At 40.9% G+C, this 26535-nt stretch overlaps 1 protein-coding gene across 1 annotated transcript in view; it reads right to left on the reverse strand.

The window, feature by feature from the left end:
* Nucleotides 1-738: 738 nt before the first annotated feature.
* FREM3 (FRAS1 related extracellular matrix 3) overlaps nt 739-26535 on the reverse strand; it is a 68210-nt gene continuing 42413 nt past the window's right edge. Inside the window, 19 exon segments of the mRNA XM_013951556.2 lie at nt 739-2040; nt 2839-2985; nt 3073-3260; nt 4238-4364; nt 6407-6512; nt 6514-6539; nt 7476-7603; nt 7861-7965; nt 8739-8931; nt 10429-10760; nt 11139-11270; nt 13395-13698; nt 15499-15657; nt 16691-16821; nt 18629-18811; nt 19997-20161; nt 20761-20958; nt 22548-22757; nt 24947-25096. Of these exon segments, the coding sequence (XP_013807010.2) occupies nt 1510-2040; nt 2839-2985; nt 3073-3260; nt 4238-4364; nt 6407-6512; nt 6514-6539; nt 7476-7603; nt 7861-7965; nt 8739-8931; nt 10429-10760; nt 11139-11270; nt 13395-13698; nt 15499-15657; nt 16691-16821; nt 18629-18811; nt 19997-20161; nt 20761-20958; nt 22548-22757; nt 24947-25096 (3515 nt within the window). The 3' untranslated portion in view covers nt 739-1509.

A 26535-nucleotide genomic window follows, 5' to 3' on the forward strand; every position in this document is an offset into this window, starting at 1 on the left:
TTCTTACCAGTACATTAAGTGAGTTTCTATTTGCAGGTAGCTAATTTGCAGACATCAGATGAGAACAGGTTGAGTAACAATATTTTGCTCTTAAAAGTGTCAAAAGAACTTACTTACTATGTACAGCAGAGTTAAGAGTCAATTCACAAAAATCTAAATACTGTAATGTCCTGGCAGCCTTAGAAGAAGACATCATTCTAAATACTACTTAGCTTATATGTAATGTCCCTCAAACAAAAATGCTGCAAGAAGACTGAAGACTTCTTTTAAAAGCATGCCTCTTTGCCCCCTCCCCCCACCCCCCAAAAAAAAACTCCAGACAAAACAAAACAAGCCATGATAGTTTACAGCTAGCCTACACAGAAAAGGCCTTCTTTGGAGGAAGCGGAGAGGAAGGATGCATTAAACAAGTAGCTGAGCAGCAGTTCATTTGTGTATCCAGTTTTCAAGTGCCAGTATGAAGACAGGAAAATGAACTAAACAAACACTAACTTCCCAAATTGTGTTCTACTAGTAACATAAACTCCTCAGATAGAAGTAAAACAAATCAAAATTTTTGGTGTATAAATGGTACAGTTAAGTTGTCCACTTCCAGAAAAAGGCATGACAACTGACAAAATATGCTACCTTTTAGAAGTATTTGCCCATTTTGAGATGCTATTTTATATATATATATATATATATATATAAAAATACAAGTTTATTGATTTTTATATATGTTTATTTATATATAGCAAGGGCAATTCTAATAAGGGTAATTATCACACAATATGGGAAAACTGTCATAAGTAATGTTGTACAAGTACGAGAACTTCTTTAAGAGTGTTTGAAAGCACTTATGCCAGTACCTAAGCCTTAATACTAGTGGGGCTTTAAAATATAGTTCTAATTCTTATTAATCATACAGCTGTTAATCACAATGTTCTCCTTCTAATTACAGCAGAGCTGCAATTACAGCCATACCTGTGTGAGTCTCCTGCTGCTGTCCATAGGGCTGAGGTCCTCATTGAAATTTGAGACAAACCTGTTGGTATCATTCATTTAAAAGAAAGAACACTATCTACTACTTACTTTCCATTTTCTAGTACTAGTAACTCCTTCTTACCCAGAAGTAGTTATAAAAAACAAAAAACAAAAAAAAACAGTTCTATGAAAGCTAGATGTACCTGCAACTAAAAAAAAACCACATCCCTTTAAGCACCAGCTTGCCATGGTGTCTATAAGGCACATTTACAGCTGCATATGCAAAACATTACTAGGTTTAAAAGAAAAAAGCATAATCTGTTTATGGAGTACTAGTTTGAATTCTATAAATAAGTCATTCACATCTGAACCTAATACACACACCCTGTCTGCAATAGCTGTTCGTCAATAATAATGCATGACTTTTAGCATTAGAAACAAAAGTGGCCAATTGCCTGTGCAACAGAGTCATCCAAGAGCTAGATTTTGAGAGTCTGCTTTTTGAGGAAATCACATATCTTAAAAGACAAGCACTGGAGAAACTGGCTAGACTTCTGAGCTGTCACTGCTGCTGGGGCGTGTGGTCACAGTTTCGCTGCTGCTGGAGTAGCTGATGGTTGCTTTGCTTTTCCCAGGAGGGGGCTGTTGCCTTTGTTTCAACAAAAGGACAGTTAGGACCACAGTGCAGATCAGAAACAGCAACCCTGTCAATCCTCCAGTAACAGGTACAATATTATTTTCAGAGTCCTTGTTTGGGATTTCCAGAACTGGCCTGTGATACGGCATGCCAGTTGGGAACATGTCTTTCTGGATGACAGCAGCTTTGTTGAAACGGTCAAGAGCAATATGCTGAATGTTTATGCCCCTGTTTTCATCTGCTCCAATGTCTTGCATGAAGGCAGGGGTGTCTGGGTTGGCTCTTCTGCTGCGTTTCAAGGCTGTGGTGTTAACTCTGCTGTTAGCAGAGGACAATATGTGGTGATAATCAAGGCTTCTTTTGCCATTGTGCCTATTAGCGTTTTCTTTTGATCGGACCATATAAATAGTGTGAATGTACCATTCTCGGCCTGCTGCCACCTTAAAAGAAAAAAAAAAAAGGCAAAACAACCCCCCCACCACACACATACATTTAATGGCAGAAATAGACACTTGGAGGTAAGATTTATCTTTTCTTAATGCAGACTTCTAATGTAGGTCAGATAAAACTGTGTCTTCTAAGTGCCTAGTTCTTTCCAGTGTTTATGTAGGAAGGCTATTGCAACTACCTAGCATAGGCTGGTCTTAATTTAGGTGAGAACTCAGCCTAAACCCCACCTTAGGAGAACCAAATAAATTCAAATCTCTTAATTCCAGACATTTGTCTGACTTAAAACAGGAAGCATAGTTGTTCTTTTTATTTCATACCGTATATGAACAGATTACCATTTTTTTCCAGTTTTTTTCCAGTTGCAAGAAAACTCAATCCAATTTCTTAGTTTTCTCCTCTGTAAAAAGGTCCCCATGGTAAGCTAAACCAGTGACTTCTGCCCTCAGTCACAGGTGTACATGTCCTCAAAAACAGCAAGGCTGCAGAAGAGTACCTCTGTATTACAAAGCAATGCTGTCATGGTCTCTACGCTGTTAGCAGGAGGGAACAAAGTAAACATGTTGCTTAAGTCAGAAATCTAAACTCTAAAGAAAAATAAGGACCAATGTCATGTATTAAAAAAGCTCTTCCAAATAAGGCTGTCCAAATTTTAGTTGGTTCTTATCTAAAATATTTGAGAATGACAGAAAAAGCACTATCTCAGAGCCCATGATTACCAGTATCTTCTTTTCTCCACTTCAGGCTTCTTTTACCATGAAAGAACGTTTCTGCGATATCAGATAACTTACCTGGAAGAGTGGAGCAGATGATAGGCTGAAACCATCAGAGCCAGGCTGTTTTACTAAAGGAAAAGCATCTGCATGATCAGCTGCTAGTGTAGCATGAAATTCCAGGTCTCCAAAGACTCTTGCTTGGGTCTCAGGTTGAGCTTTGTCCTAAAAGGAATAAGTTTAGTATTTCCAGATTCACCTGGAAATCAGCAACCCGAAAAGGCATGCTATGTGAACTCTTAATTTACATACCAGGATCTTGAATCTGTACAAGAGGGAAGGCAAGTCAGCCAGACAGCCGTACTCCTGATTGTCTGGACTGTACTTTGGCACGTATCCGTCAGCGCCGGTGCAAAGGAACACCTTCTCGATGGTGCAGCTGAAGGAGTTGCCGAGGTTCTGAACTGGATCCACCATCACTCGGCCATAGATTTCAGATCCTAGCAAACCAGAGTCATACGTATTATATTATACTAGTCAATTTATAAAAGCAGCATATTACCAAACCATTGTGACTGTATTGTTAAAAATTACCTAGCTTTGGGTGTATTTCCCTTTGCACATGAAGACAGTAAGTTCCAAGACTGTTACTAGTAATTTATCATGGGCTTTAGTGTTTTCTCTGTTACAGTTTGGACTGACCTGCGGGTCTTACAATGCAGCCCTTTTCAAGCAAGCTTTTCCTTTCTCTTCACTAGAGGGCAACCCATATTCACATACAAAAAGTTACCCAATCTGCTCACTATTATATCAAACAAAATAAAGTTCCTAACAGAGCATTTGGGTTTCAGACCAATACCTCAAATAAGGGACCCATTAAAAACAAAATTACTTCTGGTCCAATACTGCACCTGATCACAGCTCCAGGCGGACAGTGAGTACAGCGCATGGGAACACCTGTCTTGGGCAAAACTCAAAAAGCAAGAGAGTCTGAATGAGCAGCTTGGCTGTAGCCAACCAAATCCAATTTCTACGTTTCTGATGAGAATGAACTAAGCACTGAAACTACTTAGCCCTGTCAAAACAGGGCAAAAAGTTCAAGCCCGGGCAGCTTCAAAGCCAAACAACCAGGGCGAGAGGAATCTGTGATTATGCAGTAGTTGAGCAAGGGTTTTTGCAGAACTGCAATGTCAGGTTCAGGCACCTAAACTCTGCACCTACCTTTGAATTCTTTTCCCATCAGATCCCATAAACAGAACCAAAGCCTCTTTCAGTTATACTAAATCACATCATACTTTACTGCTTCGATATTTTACCTTTTTGCAATGGAAATGCATGTACACAAAACAAATGTGTTGCTAAAAGGGGTTAGAAAAACTAGCAAAATACATAGTTGGGGCTTGTTAAAAGTGGTGCTGCTTTTAGCCTTCACAATAGGCTGAATGCACAACTGATTTTTTTTATTTTTTTTTAATACCTTCAGTAAAAGCCACATCAGTGCCATCACCAAATCCCACTGACCCATCAGATATCCAAAGCTCCTGTTTGGACAGCAGGAACATTTGAGTATTTAGACTGAACTCTGCTGCCACTGGGTCACTGACCTGTGGGGAAAAGCAAAATCAAACGATGAAAAGCATCTCAGCTTTAGCTTTACAAAGCTCATTGTTCACCACTGCCATAGTAGTGTTGTGCCCATCAAGCCTTTCAGTAGTACCCAGGACTTCTAAACATCACTCCTACGCACAGTATCTCCTATTCTCTGATTCTTACCATGGCCCATTAAAACACCCAACTGTGCTTTATTTCAAGGTTTCTAAGTAAAATACAGTGCCAAGTGCACAGCCGATATCTGTTTCCTCAGCTACAGGCCAGCAATATATTTTTCAGTGGCACATGCGAAAGTTACTGAGAGAACAGGGCTGTGAGCAGGAGGCTAATAAAACTGGATCAAGCCCAGAACCTGGACCAACACCACCTCATTTCACCTAAATGACAATCCTCACAGTCACACCAGCAATCTCAGGATGAAAAACCTCATCTGCTGCCACCCAGTGTCCCAGACGCTCTGGGCAGCTGTTCCCTTTGGGACTTGAAGGCCATGTGCAGTTTGCCAGGATATGCAACCTGGCCAACGGCCCACACCTGGAGACAACTGGGAAGTGGCCTGCGAGCAGATTAAACTCCAGGGTGACAGCAGGTCACTGCCAGCCACCACCTTTCTGCCTCCCCCACTGCTCATACGGCTGCAGGGCCACCATGGCCCAGAGAGTATTTGGGAGGGAGCAGGCAGGGAGCCTTCAGCATGCGCGCTCTGCAAAGCTGGCTCTCTGGGGCACTACCGAACCCCTGGGCGCATGATGCTGGGACAAGCACAGGGTCAACGACTCCCCATCACAGAAATAAGGTAAGAAATTAAACAGCCTCATGGTTTCTCATGTCTCTAGGTAAGATCTTATTTGCTGACCACAATAAACGCAACCTCTAGTGATAATATAAGGGTGTGATTATATTCAAAGAAGAGTGAAATTAATGCAAATACGAAAGTGTCACCACAACCACAGTTATTCACCTCTGCACCAAATCATTTTCCTTTTCCTGTGTAGCATTCATTTCCTGTGTTACAAGGTGGCAGCATGAAGACTATTGATGAAGTGGTATTTTTAAATTAAAATTACATTTCAATTCCACACCAACTATTTTGAGCAAACAAGATTGAGACATTCAGTTAATTTGTGCGTAATACAGTTGTCTCTACACTTGCCAAGGCAGTCAAAACTGGATAATGAAAAGTGGATGTCTAAGCAGTACACTAAAGAAGAGCTCTAAGGTTCAGAAAAGGTTGAGCAGCTCTGGCTGACACTGACTAGTCCTCTGAAGCGCCCCGTGCTTTTGAAGAAAACGTCAGGTAATTCATGCACCGACTGAAGGATGCAATGTTATTCTAAGAGGTTTTCAAAGGTCCGGCATGTCTGTTTGAAGTTAAATCTCACATTTAGAGTCCTCAAGCTCCAAAGGCTAAGTCATTCCTCATACTAACAGCAAAGGAAAATCTGGCCTCTATACCATTCTGCAGTGTTAAGTTAGCACTACTTGGTGGGCTGCATTTTTTTTGCTTTAATATATACAGGAAAATTTTCACACAGCCACTAATTCTGAATGAAGTGTTTCTCACTGGTTTAGAAAAAGACCTTCTCAATATAATTCTATTACATTGATTTGCAGCTTTAAAAATCAACTTTGGGACTACAGCATTCCTCATGAAAACAATCTTTGAAGTAATATTCCTCTCTCCTCAAAAAGGTAGTAGGTACCTAGCCAGGGAGTCAGGAATAGGATGGACTATGAGGTAAATAAATGGAAAAATAAGAGTTTAATTATTGAAAAAAAATCACTTAGTTTGATTTATCTCACCTAAGAAACTGAGATTTCTAGCAGTCTAAAAACACTGTTAAAAGCTCCATCTGAAGCCATCTGATGTGCTCCAGTTATTTTCTCCTGACAGCAGGTACCGGACTACTTATGCCAGAACATCTCTTTCAGTTGTTACAGAACACCTGCCCTCCAGCCTAAATTTGTTTTCAGCCAGTTTTGCCCATTAAAGTTTTGTGGAAAAAAAATGCAAGTCCTAAGGAAAATGCTGTACCTGCTGGAACCTGATGTCCATGTCAAAGGCAATTGGCTCCTGTGGGTTGCAGATGACAGGAAGGGCATATTGCTGGCTGGGCGCAGCAGTACAGGGGATAAATTTCAGTGTAAGTACCTGAGTAATCGCATACCTGGGAAAAGATTGGAGAAGTGAGCATTCTCCACAGTCTCTGAACAAGCACTTTTTCAGCTCGTGCTGCCCCTGAGGCCAAGCTGAATTCCCATCAGCAACCTAAACACTTTCACAAACCTGGTGCTTCACTTCAGAAAGTGCCTGCACCAGCACTGTTGGTGCACTTCTACAGCATAGGCAAGGCACTAACACACGCTGCCTCTCTTCTACTCTGTAAAATGAGGACCAATAACACATACCTACTAAGAGGCCTTTGAGGCCTTGCCTCGGTAGTGGTGGGAATCAAACATGCCAAATTTGCCCAGATCTAACATACTAAACTTGTCTGAAGGGGAGATGATTTCTGCCACCTTTTCTGTGCGAATGCAAATAGCCCCCTTCTTGCCAGCTCAGTGAGAGCTGAGCAGCTGGGTTACATCTCTCTCGCAGAAACAAGATACTTTGAGCAGGCCTCTTTTGCCCTATTTTAGAGGCACAGGCTCCTGGGGCACAGTGGTTCCCGCTGACTCCTGAGCTCAGCAGGAGCTAAGAAACTTTGTTGCACATGGGAGAAGACCCTGCCTCTAAGAACAGCAGCAGCAGCTCTTGGATCACAGTTTCCTGACAACGCTGAGGGAGATAACGTTTCTCATAAAGGCAAATTCTTCAAGAGAGGCCACAGCTCCAGCACTGGCCTGCTTAATGCATGGTGTCCACTAGCATTAGCGGTAGCAGGGATTCAGGCCTTTGGACTTGAAACCCAAGGACACCAGGGACTGACTGTTCATTATATAATGAAAATACAGAGTGGTGAGTGGTCAGGGCTACTACATATGATTCTACCCAAATGAGCTGATGCCGACTGATCTTACAGTGCAGATGACTGCATAGAAAGTATATTAAAAACTGACAGTTCCCTTTGCTTCCCTATGTTCAAGTCTGAATGTAAACTCACAGCAAAGTCAGAAATAAAACTCCACTGCTGCACAGGCTGATGGAAGGTCGGCTCACTTCGTAACAGACTGAGTGTAAATGTGAGGCCAGGGTGGTCAGCAGACATCACCATCGATGACAGAGATGTTCCTGAAAGAACAAAAGGCAAATTATAATTTGCCATAATTAATACTAATATCTGGCATGGTATAAAAACAGCACACATAAGCAAAGAAACAAGAGAGCAGAAAGGAATTAACTAATGTTCCAGAAAAGAAAGTGCCTTCGTTACTTATTTCCCTTCTACGCTGAGACAAACCTTTTGCTGTAAAATACCTTTCCCCTCTGCAGGGTAGACAGTGCTAGAGATACCCTGGCTAGTGCAGGCAGACAGGCCAGGTACGTACCTGGGTGAGACATGACCAGCTGGCCCTGGAACCGAATCTCCGTTCGGAAGTTCACCACTAGTCGCCCTTTGTCATTGATCCACATACTCGTGGGATAGAGGGATCCTAGTGAGGAAAAAACCACAGTGCTTACCACTGACATTTCCAGCGTACATTTTTAAAGAAAGTCTCTTTAGATATTTTCTGTACCTGGAGATCTGAAACACTTTACCAAAGCTCTGATGCTCTTTGGAGAAATTAAAACCTGTCATGCTGGTTGTTTTGACACATCTCCAGACCCACCAACTTCAGAAGAAATACACTGATTTATACCAGCTGACAGTCTTCTCCACCAGGACACATTTTTTTCTCCCTTGTGCTGGCATAAGACCAGACTCACCTGAAGTATATCCGCATATGCTGATGTAACAGAGTGCAGGCAGGAAAAGGATGGAGTCTACGACCTTTTTCCCCCTCACACAGACACCAAGGCTACTTGCTCCGGAAAGGTCCCTTTTGCAGGCGTTCAGACACTTCCACTGCACAGGGCTATACATATATGCTTCTACTGCTCTGTAACTCTGTACCAATTCAGCACTGGAGTCTAACCCCCATAAGAATACCTGCTTTAGAGTTGATTTGTGCACTAATTTGTCTAATTTTTGATAGATTAAAAGCAGCATGCACTTGGGGAAAGATTCAGTACATCTAATTTAATAACATATGGCATTAAAAAACAAACATCATGGTCCTTTGAGTACATGTTTTAAGTGGGGGAGTCAGGCTTGCTGTTACTATGTATGAGATTCTCAAGGCTAAAAAGCATCTTTATTGACTACATGGCTCCCACCAGCAGAAAGTGGAGTAGGGTGGAGTTTAAAAATGAAGGAACAGCTCACCTTGAATCTGTGATTCAGGAGGGCTGCCTATCCCATCTTTCCACAGGATAGCAGTGTCGTACACAAAGGTGAGTCTCAGTTCAGACTGCAAGTCAAAATGCTGCCAGCCACCAACTGCAGCAGGGGAGTGGAAGACATAGGAGACATAAAGGGGCACCCGCAGTGTGACATATGACTGCACCAGATTTAAGACCTGAAAAACATTGAAGTACAGGGTTACCACATGCAATCTGAAAGAAGTGAGCTTTACTGCAAACCTTGCATTCTCATGAATTGCATTCTTTAAATCTAAGCAAAAAACCTGCATGGAAATATTTTTCATCTCTTTATTGACATCACTTTTTTTTCCTTATCCTGCACACAACCTTACTTGATAGTGTCTCCAAATCTTTGCCAACATAACAGTGCTAGTGCCTCTCCAAAGGAAAAAAAAAAAAAAAAAAGGTCTGGCAAAGCTTTTGCTTTACTTGGGAGCAGAAAATAGCCTCCTAAACAAACTCCACGGAAATCAAAGGTGGCCTAAAAGAAAATTCCAGATCAGAACCACCAGCTTCCTAGGGTGTTAAGGAATCAAATCCATATTCATAAATCAATCTTATAAGTAACACTTACCTTCACAATAGACTAAGCTCAATAGATTTTGGCACCCTGGCACACTGCTGACACTGACTACAGTCTGAGTTATAGAGTTCTCTCTCTCCCTCTCTATCCCCCTTCTCTCCCCCTTTCATCTACCAAGCAGACAGAAAGAGATGGCCAAGCAGATAATCAGTAAATAATATTCTTTAGATACTGAGTATCAGTTGAAAAGGTAACAGTTTAGCACTTACAGAAATGGCAAAGTGATCAAGCGGCTGAAACAGGACTGATTCAAGGCAGTATTGCTCTACAGCCCCCTGGAATTACCCCTAACGTGGACGCAATTGCTACAGGGCCCTTGTGCGTTGGGTTACTTTCTAAGTAACTGCAACGTGCTGTTGAACACTGTTCAGGGGAGCGACCATGCCTGCTCTGTGGTCAATGCTGAAGTAATTCATAGCAAAGATCTGGAGAGGTGGCCTATTTTACTCAGGAGGGTAGAAATCCACATTTTGGGTATAATTTTTTTTTTCCTTATCAACCAACCTTTTATTTATACAATCTCACCTGTTTGACAGCTCTGCCCAAATCCTGAAATAGCTGCACTGTACATCGGCCAATTTTAAAATGGAGCTTCTAATTTAAGAACTACAGGGTTTTTTAAAACACTTCTTTCTATATCCTTAGAATACCCATAGAGGGTCAATAACATACCTTACACATACAGTTTACTTCTGTAAGGCCATAAGGCTATAGTCTCTTCTTTGCATTCACTGACACATGGAATTTGGCTCCCAGCACAAGAGCATGAACAGTCTGGAAAAGCTCTTTGAGTCAAAAAAGCAGAGTTTCTAAAAATCCAGGCTAAGAACAGCAGCTCAATTAGCTGTGCTCAATTACAGGGAAGAAAAATGAATCATGCCTGGGCAGAGAAATACAGTGCATAGGAACAAGTCTGTACTTCTAAAACATTTATGCTAAGGAAACATGTATCAAACTGTCTGCATAGTGACTAAACCCTTTCTCGTATAATCCTTAGAAACACTTTTTGCTTGGACTTGTTCTTCCAAAGACTAGTGCTGGGAGAGAAAGGTGCTTCAGTGTCACACACCTGCCCATCTGTGCCAATGGAGCCACCGCAGTCAGTGAGCAGCTCAGACATATCATAGTAACTGTTGAACTCCCAAAGGCAAGCCTCGAGGTTGAGGTTCCGGTAGAAACGCAAGGTTTTAGCAGATCGCAGAGCACTGCTATACTGGTAAGGTGATGTTTCTCCAATCACTTTGGGATTCTTATTTCCCTTTCTTATAAAGCCATGTTTGGTTTGGATCTCATCATAGTCCAGTAGGTTGGAGCATTTGTGGTGTCCCACGCGAGTGCCATCTGGACTAAGTGCTAGCTCAAAGTTGGATAAGGGGCGTGTGGAGATAACTGGCAACATTCCTGAAACACAGAAGCCACATGATCCATTAGCATCCTGAATGGAAGGGAACATCCAAAGTATTCATTATCTGCTTGTGAACATATTTTTAGTGCTGGAGTCTGGAAATGTAAGAGATTAGGATGTCCAAGGTTTCATCCATACATTAACTTTGCAATTGGTTAAGTTGTTGCTTAAACACAGATCATTCATGATTTAATGCAATGCAGCAAACAACTGCTGTGTTTGAACACGTCTGCTAAGCATGTTCAGAGCATTCTGGCCTATTCCTGGTCAGAACCAAAATACTGCTTTTACTTTGAGAGACAAATCTGTCGGAGAGGAAAAGTCCAAAGCAATGTGTGTTAAATAAGAGGCTACTCTGGCCACTCAGTGCTTACCGTCCATATGGGGCATAGTGACTGTTAATCGGATCAGATTGGGATAGTCAGGATCATCTGGACCCATGTAGCATATTTTAGTGGAGAAAGGTTCTGCTCCCACTGTTCCTGGGATGTGAGGTTGACAAAGACCTGAGCAAAGGGAAAAGATGAACTGTGAGACATCTGATGAATTGTGCTATCTCTGTCTTGAGAAGCTTGGAGATGTCTGTCCATAGAGCCAGGTTAGAACAATACAGCTCTGCGCATGTTGCCTACTGTAACCCCTAGGGCCAAGGCCTCAAGTATCCATGTAGTGTCTGTAGCAGGGCATGTCCTTTTCAGAGAGGCAGGGAAAGCAGCATGGAAAACCTTCATTCTCCAGCGATGGCTGAGGAACCTGACCCGCTTTGTGATGAGTGTTTGTCCTTCCTCCCTAGAAAAGTAGAGATGGCAACACCACACCAGCATTTACCTTGGCAGCCAGCACTCATTGGGGTGAAGGGCTGGGTAGTTCGCAACTGCAGTTGAGCTCTTGCCACAAAGAATAGGCTGCTGAAACAGAGCTACCATCTTGCAGACCATAGCTAACTAAAATACACAGGCCCACTGTTCTGCGGGCTCCACCACTTATACTAGAGAGATATTTTGGGTTCTCTTCATCAATCAGAAAAACAAAGATAATTCCTAATCAAATTACACAAAGACCAAACACTTTAGGTCTGTAGTGATAAATGCACAAAGGAGCTAAGATACATAATTGCCACTTTAGGGCAAACCTAACACTTGGAAGACCCAGGGAACCTTCACAAGCTACTGCCTAATTTTGTAAGTATGGAAAGTCCTGAGGGAGCTACTTTTCAGCCATCAAGTAAGAACACAACTGTCTAAAATCCTGATGGATTTCAGTCCTGGATCGTATGCTCAAAAGCAACTTGTGATCCTAACAAAAACTGCCGCCTCTATCCACAAATTTTGTCTTGTCTTTCTGACAGACCACCACAGCTACAACAGCACTAATACCCTGGTATCAGGAAGCTTTTCCAGTTCTTTTCACAGTCTAATTCTTCCTGGGGGTCTTGCACTGTGGCTGGAGGACATGGGGAAGGAACACAGCCAGATGCAGCAGAAGCACTGAACTGTGCAGCTGAGGTTGAGAAAAGCGTGTGTGAAACACAATCTGACTCCCTCATGTAATCGGGGGGGGAGGGGGGGTAGTGCTTCTCTCACCCAGTCAGTATTGCATTACCAATTCCAAAACAAACAATTTAGTCCAGAGATACAGAGGAACACTTACGCCCCAAATACACAACAGTTCGGGTGTCAGAAAAGTCAAGCTCCTGCTTTAATTTGGGCAGAACAGGACTTTAAAGTAATTCACCTCTCAAGTAACAGTTCTAGCCACTAAGTGGTTGAGCACAAAAGTACATTTTCCTCAACCTGATTTTCTGAGAAAAAGCAACAGTTTAAACATATAAATTTAGAGAATGATCACAGCTAAGAAACCTGAGGGATATGGTCCATCTTTAGCCCAGAATTAGGGCGGCTCCCTACTTTCTGAGAGGCATCGGCTTAGTTCGCAGCATTTTCAACTTATTTTTTGCAGGTCCCAAGTCTCTTTTTGGCTTCAGAGAGTTCCTTCCTCAAATTTCTACCTCTTTCCATGCACAGTTTAGATGTGCTGGGTGCTTCACACAAGGCTGTGAATGTCTCTGGGCATCAGGATGCACCAGTTATACAGACAGTGCTGCAACATCTGAATTTCCTTGAGGATTTCAGGCCCCCACCCTTTCCCAGCACCTATATTTTAACTGGCTCTAGTCTGCAGGTCTTTAGATGATATCAAACTCAACACAGCTACACTCTGCTCTTGATGTGAGTAGCTGTGATGTTTAAACTGATACCGCATGGAAACAGAAGTGCATGCATGCATATGTACATTAAGAAAAGTAAAGGATTGAAGACTGAGGCAGTCAAATTCTGCTTGAGTCTCCAGTCAAATTAGGTGTAAAAATCATTATCACCATACACCCTCCCATTATTTACACACGAGCTATGATGGGTACAAACTCCTGAAATACCAAAGCTGATGATGCAATTATGTGACGCTCTTGCCATTCACTAGCAACAGTCCTGTATATGGCAAAAATAAATATAACTGACATATGAGCACTAAAGTCCTAGAAGGAAACACCCCATAGCAGACCTCCATCAGCTGCAAGCACTAATTTATCTTTGCCCAAGAAAGGCTACTATCTTCCTGTCATGACCACTCACCTTCCTCTCTGCTTACTGTATAAATTGGACTCAGCAGCTCCAGACCTGCATCACCGTTGGCATTCACAGCTTGTGCTGCACACTGAAGCCTGGAGCCTGCTTGGAAGTATATAGAGTCCAGGGAGATGGATTTGGTGTTGGTAAAAAAAGTGTTGGCATCCACTTCCCTCATTGGGCTGGTGACACCATCGCTGCCACTTGGAGCACTGACAAGCCAGCGGTACAGGGTCAGAGTATCATTGATGTTTTCTGTGGCACAGATGGATCCAGTCTTGTCGTAGTCTGAATACTTGGGATTACATGCCTACAGGCTGGCATATATACAAAATAAATGGGGTTATCTGTACTTACTTGTGCCTGCTCCAGGCAACCAAAATGTTAAGTATTTTCCAACAGCACCATGCTTCTTACCAGAAATGTAACAACAAAATAACACATTTATGCAGACTATTTTCCTCTTAATTGAGGGGATAGGAATGAAAGCCAGCTTTTATTTTATTAAAAACCAAGACCAAACAAAAAAACCTGGATAGCTGTGAGCTGCTGTTTTGACTCGTGTATTTGTCACCTCTGACCATGCAACTCTGAAAAATACTGTTGCTAACTCCAAAACCTGACCACTTATTTGACCAGCTCAAAACTGGGTCAAGTTTCCCAAATTCAGACACCCTTGTTTGGAAATTCCAGTGTGAACCACCCTAATAGATTAGGAACTGTCAGAAACATAAAATGAATAGCCTCAATTCATTTTCCCCTGTCAACAAGCTGCCACAGTTACAGCTGCTCCCTTCCCAACAGTTTGTTGTTGCTCCCACGGCAGAATCAACCAGGAGTAAAGATACATATATGCCTTTTATTAGTGCAAAATTCAGCTTTTTTACTCAAAACCTACTTTTATTAATGGTTTAAAACACCTGACTTTACACAGAACCAGCATATACACAAGCATGTGTCCCTCAGCCAGCTCTGTCTAGGACAGCAGCCTCCTGGGACAGATGGCTGATACCAGAAGCTGTTCAGACAAGTTTGGTAAAATTTACTGCTCACAGCACAGCTCTGCTCACAAAGCCAATGATAGAAACCGTTTCTGGAAAACTCTGTACCGTCCAGCTGTGGTCCACATTTGGCAGTGCTCAGCTCCTCCTCACCTTCCAGCCTGCTCAGCTTTGGATTTAGAAAACTCTTATTTTTTCTGGCCCTAACTCTATGCATGCCAGGCATCCCCTGGAACTGGTTATTACTTTGACAGCACAGTCCAGTACCAAAGACCTATTTAGGCCAGTGAGAGATACCCCCTGCAGAAACAGCTGTTGCAGGGTTAGGAGCGTTACTGACCCTCTCTTGGAAGCTCTTGTTCCCAGAGTTAGGGCAGCAGGTGACTCAAACAAGTGCCTCTGACACTTCTGCATGACATCTTACACCTCACACTTATTTCCCCTGTGGTTAAAGCGAAGAGGCTGGATGTGGAGCTGGAAGGTGAGGTACCCCTGTGCACCCTGTGCTGATGACTCTGCAGAGCAGGGGGTGCACTGCTGGGGGCAGTGAGCTCGCAGACAGCCCCAGCTGAGCTCTGCAGACACCCACTCCCTTCACAGCAGGTGCAAGAGGTCCAAGCACTTCAGCATTGCACCCTCAGCTTGGTGCAGTGCAGGCCCTTTTCAGCCTCAGTTTCCCCATATGCCAAGGGAATCCAGCATTCACATGGGGGTGCTGAATAAAATCAGCCTAGAATTCATTGCACTAATGATAAACTAACTTCATTATTGATGGCTGATTCTCCTTATAACTCACAGAATTCTGTACCAAGCACCCAAATATCTGGCCATGTTTGATAGTCTTCCTACAACATTAAAGTCACTGTAGTAGAATACTCTAAGCAATCCATGTGTTTGTGGCACAGAGTTTGGAGAGTTTAGAACAAAATGAAAAAAAGCCGCCAACATCCAGGCTCTCTCCAATCTCAGTCAAGTTTAGTAATAGCAAGCAGTAACAGGCTGCTACTTTTAGTTGTCGTTTTCCAGAAATGAGTACTTTTTACTTTTTTTTGGTGCTCCAGAGCATGGAATTAGTAATCTGGACAAAAGCACACAGAAGCAGGTCTTACCGTTACACACACAACAGGATAGCTGGTCAGAGGGTGTGGATTTTCTTTGCTTTTAGAAGTATCATCATACATCAGAAGTGAGACAACCTGGGGCACAGCTGGGAACGTCACATCTGCAATGCTGTCCACTTCTTCAATGTACACAATAGCTTTACTCATCTGAACTGAGAGAGAGAAAAGGTTATGTTTACTGCTGAAAACGAGGGATGGAGGAAGAAGCAGTGCCTGCAACTTAATTTCTGTCACCAAACTTCTGATTTTATCCACTGTTTCTTGATAAAACTGTGACCTGTATTAAGAAGAGTTCTCTCCTCCATGGTTTTTGTAGGTTTTCCATTTAAAATCTGTTCATCTACAACTAGCTAAATAGTAAGAAAGAATAAATTCCCCAAACACTAGCAAAAGCGAAACAAAATTAGCCATTTTAATGGCTATTTTAGTCATTTAAATATAGATGCTGAAGGTTAGAGTTTTAGGACCTTTGAATTTAAAATACTGGCCTAAAAATTTGTCATGGTATGAGATACATGGTATACATAGGAAGTTGCTGATGGTCAAGTCAAATTCTGTCTTAAATATAGACCAAAATGTCAGGCTGTGTGCTTCCAAACTGCCGTAGCTCTAGCACTTAGTATGCTCTCTAAATAAAGGAAGAAATGGCAGGTTAATCTATGTCCATCTGTCCCCTTTCCACATGTTTAGAAAGGGACCAATATAGCCTTTTCTTTGTAATGAGTCTGGTAGCAGCCAGTGACAGTATTAACACAAACAGCAACTCCCAATCACAGCTTCTTCTTCTTTTTTTTTTTGTTTAATCTTCTATTGCTGCTTTTCACCATCTGTAATGGCAAAAGACAGAACAGGTTTCTACGTGCTGGTTTGTGTACTACATTTTTGTAAAACATATACCAATTGCACAGAAAGAATGACAGAGCTCTCTACTGCCAAGCTGCCTATGACGTAAACAGTAGGTCACACAAAACTGGAAATTTATCATTTCCATCTTTGTCCAAAGTGTGTGCATTTTCAGCTAATTTATACCCAATATGCAGCCAGGTATGCCCCTAGCTGGCCACATGAACATATATACACTGGGCTGTTATGCATGCTGTGAGTACAAGTTTCTTAGATGTTCATATACCAAACAAAAAATTCCATTACAATGGCAACTTTTGTTGCCAACAGTGGTTACCTGTGTCTCTGCTACCATGTTCTCATCAGGCTTCAAGTGGACAGTAAATGCCTCTCTCATTTCTCTTATGCCATCATACAGAATCTCTACTTCAACAAAGTGCTCAGTTTCTCCTTCTTTGAATCCAATATCTGATTTAAAGAAAAATAAATTAACACATAATCAACAGCAACACAATGTTTTCTTTGTTGGTTGTGTTAAAATAACATATTCTGTTGCAATAACATAGTTTTGCTCTAAGTAAAATGTATTAGTGGACTGAGCTGTTAGAGTCAATTATTCAGCACAATGACTAAGTACAAACTACCCCACTTTTGCCTGGCACAGAATATACAAGCTGATATTGGTAACTTGTCGAAAGACTGAGAATGATATCAGAATCCGTTTTGGGGTATGTATTTCACTTTTTAGAAGCACTGCACGGGTTATAATCAGAAAGGCATCTAAAATTTCCTGTAGACCCCTGACATGGACTCTAGAATCACTGTGAGATGCTCAGGTTATGTCTATCCTGGTAAATAAAAAGTGTTAAGAAATATTCCTAGCCATTAAAAATTGTTTGCCTACATTTTTTTAAGTTTTAAAATGGTTCCTGACACGATTTTGGGCCAAGCCAACTAGCATTCTTCCAAACAATCCCTGGACACAGTTCATAATTACCATGGGCCAAGGAAGCAGTTTGTACGCAGCAGTCCTGCTCTGGTGGCAAAGAGAGTTCAGCAGAGTGGATCTGCATGCCCAGGACTGGTCCCAGGCACGTTATTATGCTAGTACGGGCGCTGCCTTGGGCTCCATTTGTAGTGCATATTTAAGTAGGATCCAAAACACCTGCACTTTGAGCAAGACACCCTAAACAGTCAACACACTTTTCAAGATACACTTTGCTAATAGGAAGACACTCAGGATTTAAGGACACACATTCATCTACGTGAAATCCCAAGATAGGAAGTATTAGAAATAAGCATCTATGGTCTTTCTTCCAGAAATCAAGGAGGGATTACTCTTTAAAAGCCAGGAGAAAGTGGTATGTATAGCTGAGAGACTAGCCCAGCCCATAGCACAAATATTCAAGAAATGAGAGACTCTCTATATTCAGTTTCCTCTAATTATAATCAAGATCATACCTCCCTGGAGGACTTGCTGTAGAAGAGCTACACCTCTAGGGAGTTAGTGTAAGCACCAGGCTATAAACTGTTTCTGTGAGGGTGACACTCCATCAAAACCATGTCACCATGAGAAAATAAATCAAAATGCAACTGGTCAATAAAGAAAACATGGCTCTGTAACCTTGGCATTTAGATTCTCTCCTTGGAGTTGGAGGACCCAGCATCAGTTCTCAGAGAACCCAGCAATGGGCTTTTCTGTAAAAAACATCTAACTACTGCCAGCTCCTCCCTGTAAATGCTTAGGGCAGATGCCTCTTCCATACTGCAGGAAGATAGAAGCAGAATAAAGCTAGACAATTACCTTAAAACAGCAGAAACAAGAATTTGAGCATATTCTTCCTGTATCATCTCCCCTGTTTATCACAACAATATTCTAACCCTCTGCCAGCTCAACAGATCTGAAGCAAAGCTCAAGAATAAAATTCTGCTCAAACACATGGCTCAGGCAGACAAATACCTGAGCTAGACTGAACTTTCATTCTTACAAAGAAATACTGAGTAGGAATTTCAAAGTAGCCCAGAATAGATAGGGACTCATCTCTAACCTAATGCAAATAGTCCCTTTCAAGTCCCACAATTAACTTGGAAAGAGCAAAAATGTACAATGACCGCAACTCCCATTCCAAAATACACAAAGTGAAGCAGGAACACCTAGTCTAAAGTTCAGCATCTACCATTCAGTTATTACAATAAGAATTCTGCTCCCTGCCCAGCATCCTTTTGCAGTAAGGCACTAATGCTTCCCATCCCCACAACACAACAAAACCCTTACCTTCTGACATTGGACCGTAGTCTTCCCCTGAGGTGGCTGAGCCATCCTTAGTGTGCACTCTGACAATGGATACTTTGGAGCTATCACCAAGGCGTAGAACAGGGATTCTTACAAGCGCAATTTCTCCAGGTTCCTGAGGCTCCTGAATGCTGTGTTTTATTTCAGAGAACTTGATCACTGGTTCTAGGAGAAGAAAAAACAAAATGAAACGTTAGAAAAAAGAAATTACTCTTGCCAACTAGACCAAGTGCAAATAACTTATGTAAACTAAGACTGGATAGTCTAAAGGAAATGAGATGGTCCAAACAAACCTAAAACTTTAGATTGATTGTCCGTCTATTAATCCATTGGGTTTATTACTTGTTGTCTGGAATGATTAAAGTAATATGCTTTGGAAAAGTGGAATTCTGATAGATGTTTGTAGCTTTTATTAGAGAGAGAATACCTGGTCTCATGGTTTTTGCTTTAGCGGAATCTAGAGTGGAATACTTAGAGATAAAATGTGTTTAGTTTTTGAAGAAAGCAGTTACTTTCGGAAGTTATTTATTCCAATACCTTGCCCAGATGTGGGATAAATCTGATTTTCTAAAATGACTCTCCACTACCTCTAAGGAGTCCATTTTACAGTATTACTGATTTTTTTTTTTTTACCCACATAATTCGACATTTTCAGATGCACAGTCTGCACATACAAGTTCCTATTATATTCCTGTAAGTTTTATGAATTCCCTTGGAAAAGTTTGACCCAAAGCATCTATAATTCTTTAGACTCAGTCAAATTTAAGGTATTCTTTTCTCAAAACAACATATATGAAGCAATAAATGGAATGGAAATAAATAAGAGAATTTCTATTCACGTTATCTCATTGAAGGCAGAGCCAGAAGTGCATTCAGAATAGATTTAAAAGGTACCAAATTCAGAGCAGAAAAATAAAATACTTGGTAGTCTTTCTAGGCAGATTCTTTTGCTGCAACATATTGAAGAGATTACAACAGTAGTGGACTAGTAAGATCCAAAAAGGGACTGTATATTTACAAGGGGTGCTTTTGCTTTTTAATATCCATATTATACAATGGAATTGTACCAGCAATTACTGACAAAAAAACCCCAAACAATTCAAAACATTTGCTTATCCCTGGAGTAGTAGGCTGCAAAGTTCTAATTGTTAGGCTTAGATATAGATGTCCTTTCCAGCTAAGCTGTTCAACAATTGTCCGCTCCAGGGGTTTTTGAAAAACTTGGTACTGGGTGCTTTGAAAACTGTTGAACCAAATACTGAATGGACTTAGTCTCATTTTCCAGTTTGCAGCTACTGTTGCACCTTTTGTCCAGAACATATATAATGAACATTAAACATAAAAACTCACTGTCTTCTTCATCCTTTATCTTGATAACAGTCTCTTTCTGATCCCCAACAGAAGCACCAAAAGTAGAATCACTTTTTGGTGTTCCAAGCACTAATCGGAATTCTTCCTCCTCCTCATAAATTGTATCATCCTCCAGCGCTACCACACAGGGCTTCTCAGTTTCTCCTGCAGAAAGGAATGAAGTAAGAATACGACATTATCTTCATGGGAACACAAAAAACTAAGATTTAAAAAGCACTTTTTTAGGCTCCCCCCTAGAAAAAAACAGTCTCAGGAAAATGGAAGCAGAGACTAGTGTTGGGACTGGCAACAATTCATTTTTCTGCTGAGTTTGATTCAGTCTCCACTAAGGAAAAATTCCATGATACTCCACAATCAAACTTAAGTAGCATCCCTCGTAGCATTCAGCAGTGTGTTGCATGACAAAGAATCTGCTGCTCTGACTCTCCCCTGCTGAGGGCACTGGATCAATATTATTCCTGTTTATTCTCATGAACCAGTGCCTTGTTCAAAAGTATAGTAGAGGAAGTTCTTTAGGATTGAGCTCTCCTTATTCTCTGGCTTTGGCTATAAAACATTTGGAAGTGCTGCTGTTGTAGTCACAAAACTACTTGCTAAATCCTGTAGCTTTTTCTTCATTGATGTAAGCTGAACTAGTGTGACACCTTCCAGAATGTCCTAGAGGTTTAGCTCTTATTTATCATCAGATTACTTGTTAGACAAAAGTAACAGATTATTTTCAAATTTCAGTGGGAAGATCTTACCTGGGAGAAACACCACTACAGAGTCATCTGTATTTGGCCTCTCCTCGTAGTCCACCATAACTTGGGCAGAACCCTGGCGTGTATAACAACGCACTGTAGATTTATGGTTAACGTCACCACTTCGATAAATGATGGCCACCAACTGTTCATCCTCTTCGTTCACCATGTACAGTGGTTCTTTGAACTGGACTTTGGGTACTGACAACAGAGCATGTTATGCAAGATGAAAAGGATCCTCACATATAGACAGAAAATACTGACCACATTCCTTGATTAAAAACATTAAGTAATTTTCTTTAACTTGGCATCTTCTTTGCTAACCTCTTAAAATAAGTTGAAGAAGGTTCAGATATACACATTCTTTTTAAACACACACTCTGAATTTAGAAGAATTCAAATACTTTCCTGGTCTATGGCAACTAATTGCTGACGTAGAAGGTACTAATTTTGTCAGTCTTCGCATAGTAGCTGAGTTTGGGTGAAATTTTTAAAAACAGCATTTGAGCCATTTCTGAGCAGTGGGATTATTTTCTGTGAAGTAGTCTCTTTTACCTTTGATGCAGAGAGGAAGCGGGTGCACAATGCCACCAGGGCAAAAAAGGGGCAAAGACCACAATTCCATTTCCACTAAAATCACTGTCATACTTTGCATTGACTTCAACAAGTGAATATTTCAGAGTGAAACTCTAACTGTGCTCTTCAGAGTTCTGTTTGAGAACAAACCATTTAAAACAATACAGTGTCCTTAAGTCTTCAAAGTGCAATGAATTTGCAGAAACCTGAGACTATTTAGCAAGTGCTAGAAAACATCTGAATGGCTCTGTGCTGAGTATTGTTTACTTTTAAAGTTTTACATGTGCTTTTTTTTTTTTTTTCTTTTTCTTATTGGTCTCCTAGAAGAGACAGTACAGCTTCATGCAATGGCATGAGCATCAAGATCTGCAAAACTATTTGAAAAACTTAGGTCCTTACAATTTCTGGTATTCAAATAATTACTGCCAATAAAAATTTTCATCCCTGCAGCTTCTCTAGCATCAAAATGAGTATTCATTCAAATGAGTACACTTCATGCACGAAGCATAAACAAATGTACTTCTAGCTCATGGTGCAGTTCCACTACAACATTAATGTACTTTTCCAAAACAACATCTTTAAGTACAGAATGAGATAGAAGACGAGTAAGAGTAGCTGAGAGAGCTTGGCCTGTTTAGCTTGGAGAAGAGAAGGCTGAGAGGAGATCTTATCAATGTGTACAAGTATCTGAAGGGAGGGTGTCAAGAGGATGGGACCAGACGCTTTTCAGTGGTGCCGAGCGACAGGACGCGAGGCAACGGGCACAAACTGAAACACAGACACTTCCATCTTAACATGAGGAAAAACTTTTTCACTGTGAGGGTGACAGAGCACTGGAACAGGTTGCCCCGAGAGGTGGTGGAGTCTCCTTCTCTGGAGATATTCAAAAGCCGCCTGGATGCAATCCTGTGCGATGTGCTCTAGGTGACCCTGCTTGAGCAGGGGGGTTGGACTAGATGATCTCCAGAGGTCCCTTCCAACCTCAGTGATTCTGTGATTCTGTGATTCTGCAAAGAACCTGCACTACAGTCCAATGCTTCCATTTCAGGCGTACAGTACAGCATTACAATGTACTTAGGGGTAAAAAATATATCACAACAATTATACACATAGTAATTGATGCTACTACCAGAAGAGCTCTTCCACCTTCTGAGTGCACTTCAAGCACTAAAAAGAAAAACCCTTTAAAAACTTTTCCCTCCCTTTATACTTACAGTCAGTAACAGTGTCATTGATGAAGACAGTAGTTTTGCTAGGCTCCCCAAGCACTACATTCGTGAGCATACGGAGAACTAGTTCAAACCTCTCTGGACCTTCTAGGATAGGCTGGCCCAAATCATCAAGGATGATCACTTGAAACACTTGCATGTTGACTCCTGGAGTAAAATCCAGGTTACGGCTGATGCCCACGTAATCAACCCCAGCTGTGTGGGGAAAAAAAACAAGACTTGTAGGGTCAGTTACTGCTACATGTTAATATTTACTTTTACATTTGTGAAATGTGTTTGCAACTGTGTCTATTGCTGTTCTGAAGAAAATTTAGTTTAGATTTTTTGTCTTGGGCAAATAAAGTTAGGAACAATGAACACACAGTGAAAAACACACATGCATCTGGATCATCATTTACACTTTATGCTGTCAGCACAATTAAAACTTGCTTAAGATCCCTTCAAACTGCCATAGTAGGCTACAACCCTAATAAAAACATGCAACAGGCCCAATGTCCACAGCAGTTTAGTCTTTCCTCTCAACTCTGTACTACATGCATAAGATTTTACTTAGCCATTTACCTTTGAAAAGAGCAGGTGCCTGTCCATAGCCCTAGCCTAAGAAAAACAGCGTCTTGCACAGTAACTCTATCACTGAGCTCCATTACCAGTATCTCATCACTAAAACAAGCAGGCAGCTTAAGTGCGGGTGAAAGCACTTAGAATGATTTTTTTTTTGGGGGGGGGGGGGAGACTATTAAGTCTGTACTGGAAGATGTATATTGACTATGCTTCACCTTTCCTTCCTTGTGTGGCCCATTGCTTAGCTGAGATTCTTACTGTTTACATAATTTTGCATTCTGTTTAACCAGACTGTTGTGCCATATCCTCTTTTAAATGTTCTATTTGTCACCTACGAGTAATGACAGTAATTCTTTTCCTGCTCTGTCATAGTACATTGAAATTTACATACTTAAAAGCAACTATGCGTTTTTATTTTACACACATTTACCTGTAGAAAATCTGACCTACCTGTTCAGTTCTGTAAACTTTTCCTTAAATTCACGCATGTATCTTGCATCCTAAGTCTTCTATGACTGCAAAATCTTACACCTGTGCATCATGAAGATATGACAACTCTTGCACAATTTTTGTTCTTTTCTTAATCAAATATTGTGTGCATACACATTTCATATAGAAATATGTATTTTGTAAAACTCTACAAATACTTAAGTTAGGAAAAGACTTAATGAAAAGAAAACTTTTCCAGAGCTCCTAACTACCTGAATATAAGAGACTTTAACAGAAGCACTTTTTCAACCACAAATATATAATTAGAAATGCAACATTAGTACACTGCTTTACACACAGTGAATAGTGAGTCTTCACATATTCATCACATACCAAGTCTATTTTGCTAATCGTGTCTCTGTTCTTCAGTAACTGCAGTCAAATTCCATTTCCCTGTATGTTCATTATAAGTCAATTAATTGTTCCTTTCAGTCATATGTGCTACATTACTAGCTCCTATAATTCCTCATTATTTGTTATTTTAGCAGCAAAACTGATCAGGTATCATATATGTAGTAAAAAAGAAAATTCTGCATTCAGCTTGAATAATGTGAAGATCACTGAAGTCTTATTTGTCTCTTGCCAGTGTTATCACCAATTTGTCAGGCAGAACAGAGGAATCCTCATTAATGCAACTAAATGCCATGGAGCTCAGCAGCTATAACTGCTCCTTAGATTTAATTTAGCAGCTAGCAAGTTGAGCAACACATTTAAACAGCATAGCAAAACTGTAGCCAGCCCAAACATTCCTGGAGTCTAATAAGGAAGAACTCCTTGCAGTGGGGTTGAGAAATAGATAGTGTTACAGAGAGGGACAGCAGGCTTGGGATGTTTTGGACCAGGGTTGGAGAGAGAAAACTCTTAGAGGTTTCACTGATGGTTCCTTGCCAGAAGCTCTTTCCACAGCAACAGAGAGATCCTAAAATCTCAGATACCTCAATTTTCACAGCTAAAACAAAGCTACTTTGGCTAATGTACTGACGTTGCAGGCAACTGAGTATTTATGCTGTAAATTCAATTTTGTGGCAGGAGAACACACTGCTATAAAGGCAACAGTATTGCTCCTTTATTCCAACTGTTTCTCCCAGTGTCTGCCATCAGTTAAGCTGCAAGTAGATTTAGCTTGAGTCATTTTTCCCACATCCATTCTGCAGTCTCCATCAGTCAGTGAGCTTAGCCAAATTGTTGTTCTCAGACAGGACAGGGACAAAAATGTCATGTTTTCTACCTGATAAATCCATGTCTGATTCCACCTAGTGAATGCTGCCAGATATCCCATTTTCGTGCACCCATACTCGAAAGCAATCTGAGCACCCTTTCTATGAGGAACTCACCCTCTGCTGACACCGGCTCTGTTTTTCTGGAACACACGGTGACAGAGGCAGCTTTCGACAGGTCTGTTCCACTTCTCCAGACACGAATCTCCACATAGCCAGCACTTTCATCCACTCGATATTCAACGTCACCAAAGTACAAAGCAGGTTCTAAACACCAAGAGAAATGGGTATATTTTTGAAAGAGCCTCTATTGGCCTGCTCTGGTTCACACATCTGATGTTCAAGGTATATATAATGCTCAGACTCTCTAGTCAGATTTTTAATGCGTTAATGGCTACAAGAAAAGAAAAATAAACATTAGCAATTTCCCATGAAAATCCCATTGATACCTACTGTCCACTTACAGAAATGTTATTACCATGCATCTGCTTAGCACTTAACAAATTTATTCTCATCCTTTTTCTTTTAAATCCACTCCTTGAAGTAAGTAAGTAAAGTGCTCTATCTCTGTGTATTTGATCTTATCTGCAATTTACAGAGATCACTCACAGCTAGCTGTTTAGCTTTCCATCCGAAGTATAACAGCCATTTCAAAAAATGGGACTATGTAGCCTAACAGAGACATAACACATGGAATAGCTCTTCCACTATATTTCTGTCAAGTAAAATAAGGCAGAAACTTATTTGAAACATACTATTAAAGGAAACATATATCTCTATTTACCTTCTCCCCTATCCCTAAAAGATAAAAGCAGTTTGCAGGATTTAGGGGATTAGAAGTTTGGTTTTTTAAATTATTGTCAAAGCACGTTGACCTGGACATGACAGATTAAAGGGTTACAAGCTGTTTTTCTCTTCAGTCTGACAAACTGACTTTAATTATTCATAGGGAATACAAAAAGTTGCACAATCCAGGTCATGGAAAAAGTCAATATTAAATTGGGCTTAAGCGGACCCTGTTGTTTGGCATAAGAGATCAAACATCACAAGACTGTTTCAAACTAGTGCTAACTTAGCAGCCTTTCTGAATACCAGCCAAGAAGAAAGCAGTGCACGCTGGAGACAGGTTATACCTGCTGCTTTTGTTAAGGAACAAACAGAGTCTGCTAAACTCAATACATGGCCTCCTTTACTTTGGTCACCTAAACAAGAGCAGCCTCTATCTTGCAATCAGTGTTAACAGAGCTTGACACATTTTCCTGTGTTGCACATTATTACTCAGCTATATTAACACAATGCAGAGAATATCTCCAATATCAGGGCAACATTATCTCAGCACAATAGCCAGCACCTTTTTAAACTGAACCACTGCAGCTACACAAAAGCCTGGCACCCATCTAATATTAGGCATTTCTATTGTACATCTTGGGGAAATTCAAAGAACTCTGAAAACCTTGGAAATTATGATTATTATCTCCTACAGCTAGAGAAATGGAAGCTTAGACTAAGACACAATGGTCCATACAGAGTTTTTAATCTGTGGGGTTTTCTGGAGCTCAGCTTATGACTGATCTTAAAGCCAGTTTTACAGAAGTGCTAGATAGCTTCTGATGACTCAGCATGCTCAGTAAAGCATATTAAAAACACAGGCTTTTCTGTATCATGTCAAGCAACTCGATAATAAAGGTGCCTCATATTAGTAATCA

The sequence above is a fragment of the Apteryx mantelli genome, chromosome 5 (genome assembly GCF_036417845.1).
Source record: "Apteryx mantelli isolate bAptMan1 chromosome 5, bAptMan1.hap1, whole genome shotgun sequence".
Taxonomy (NCBI): domain Eukaryota; kingdom Metazoa; phylum Chordata; class Aves; order Apterygiformes; family Apterygidae; genus Apteryx; species Apteryx mantelli.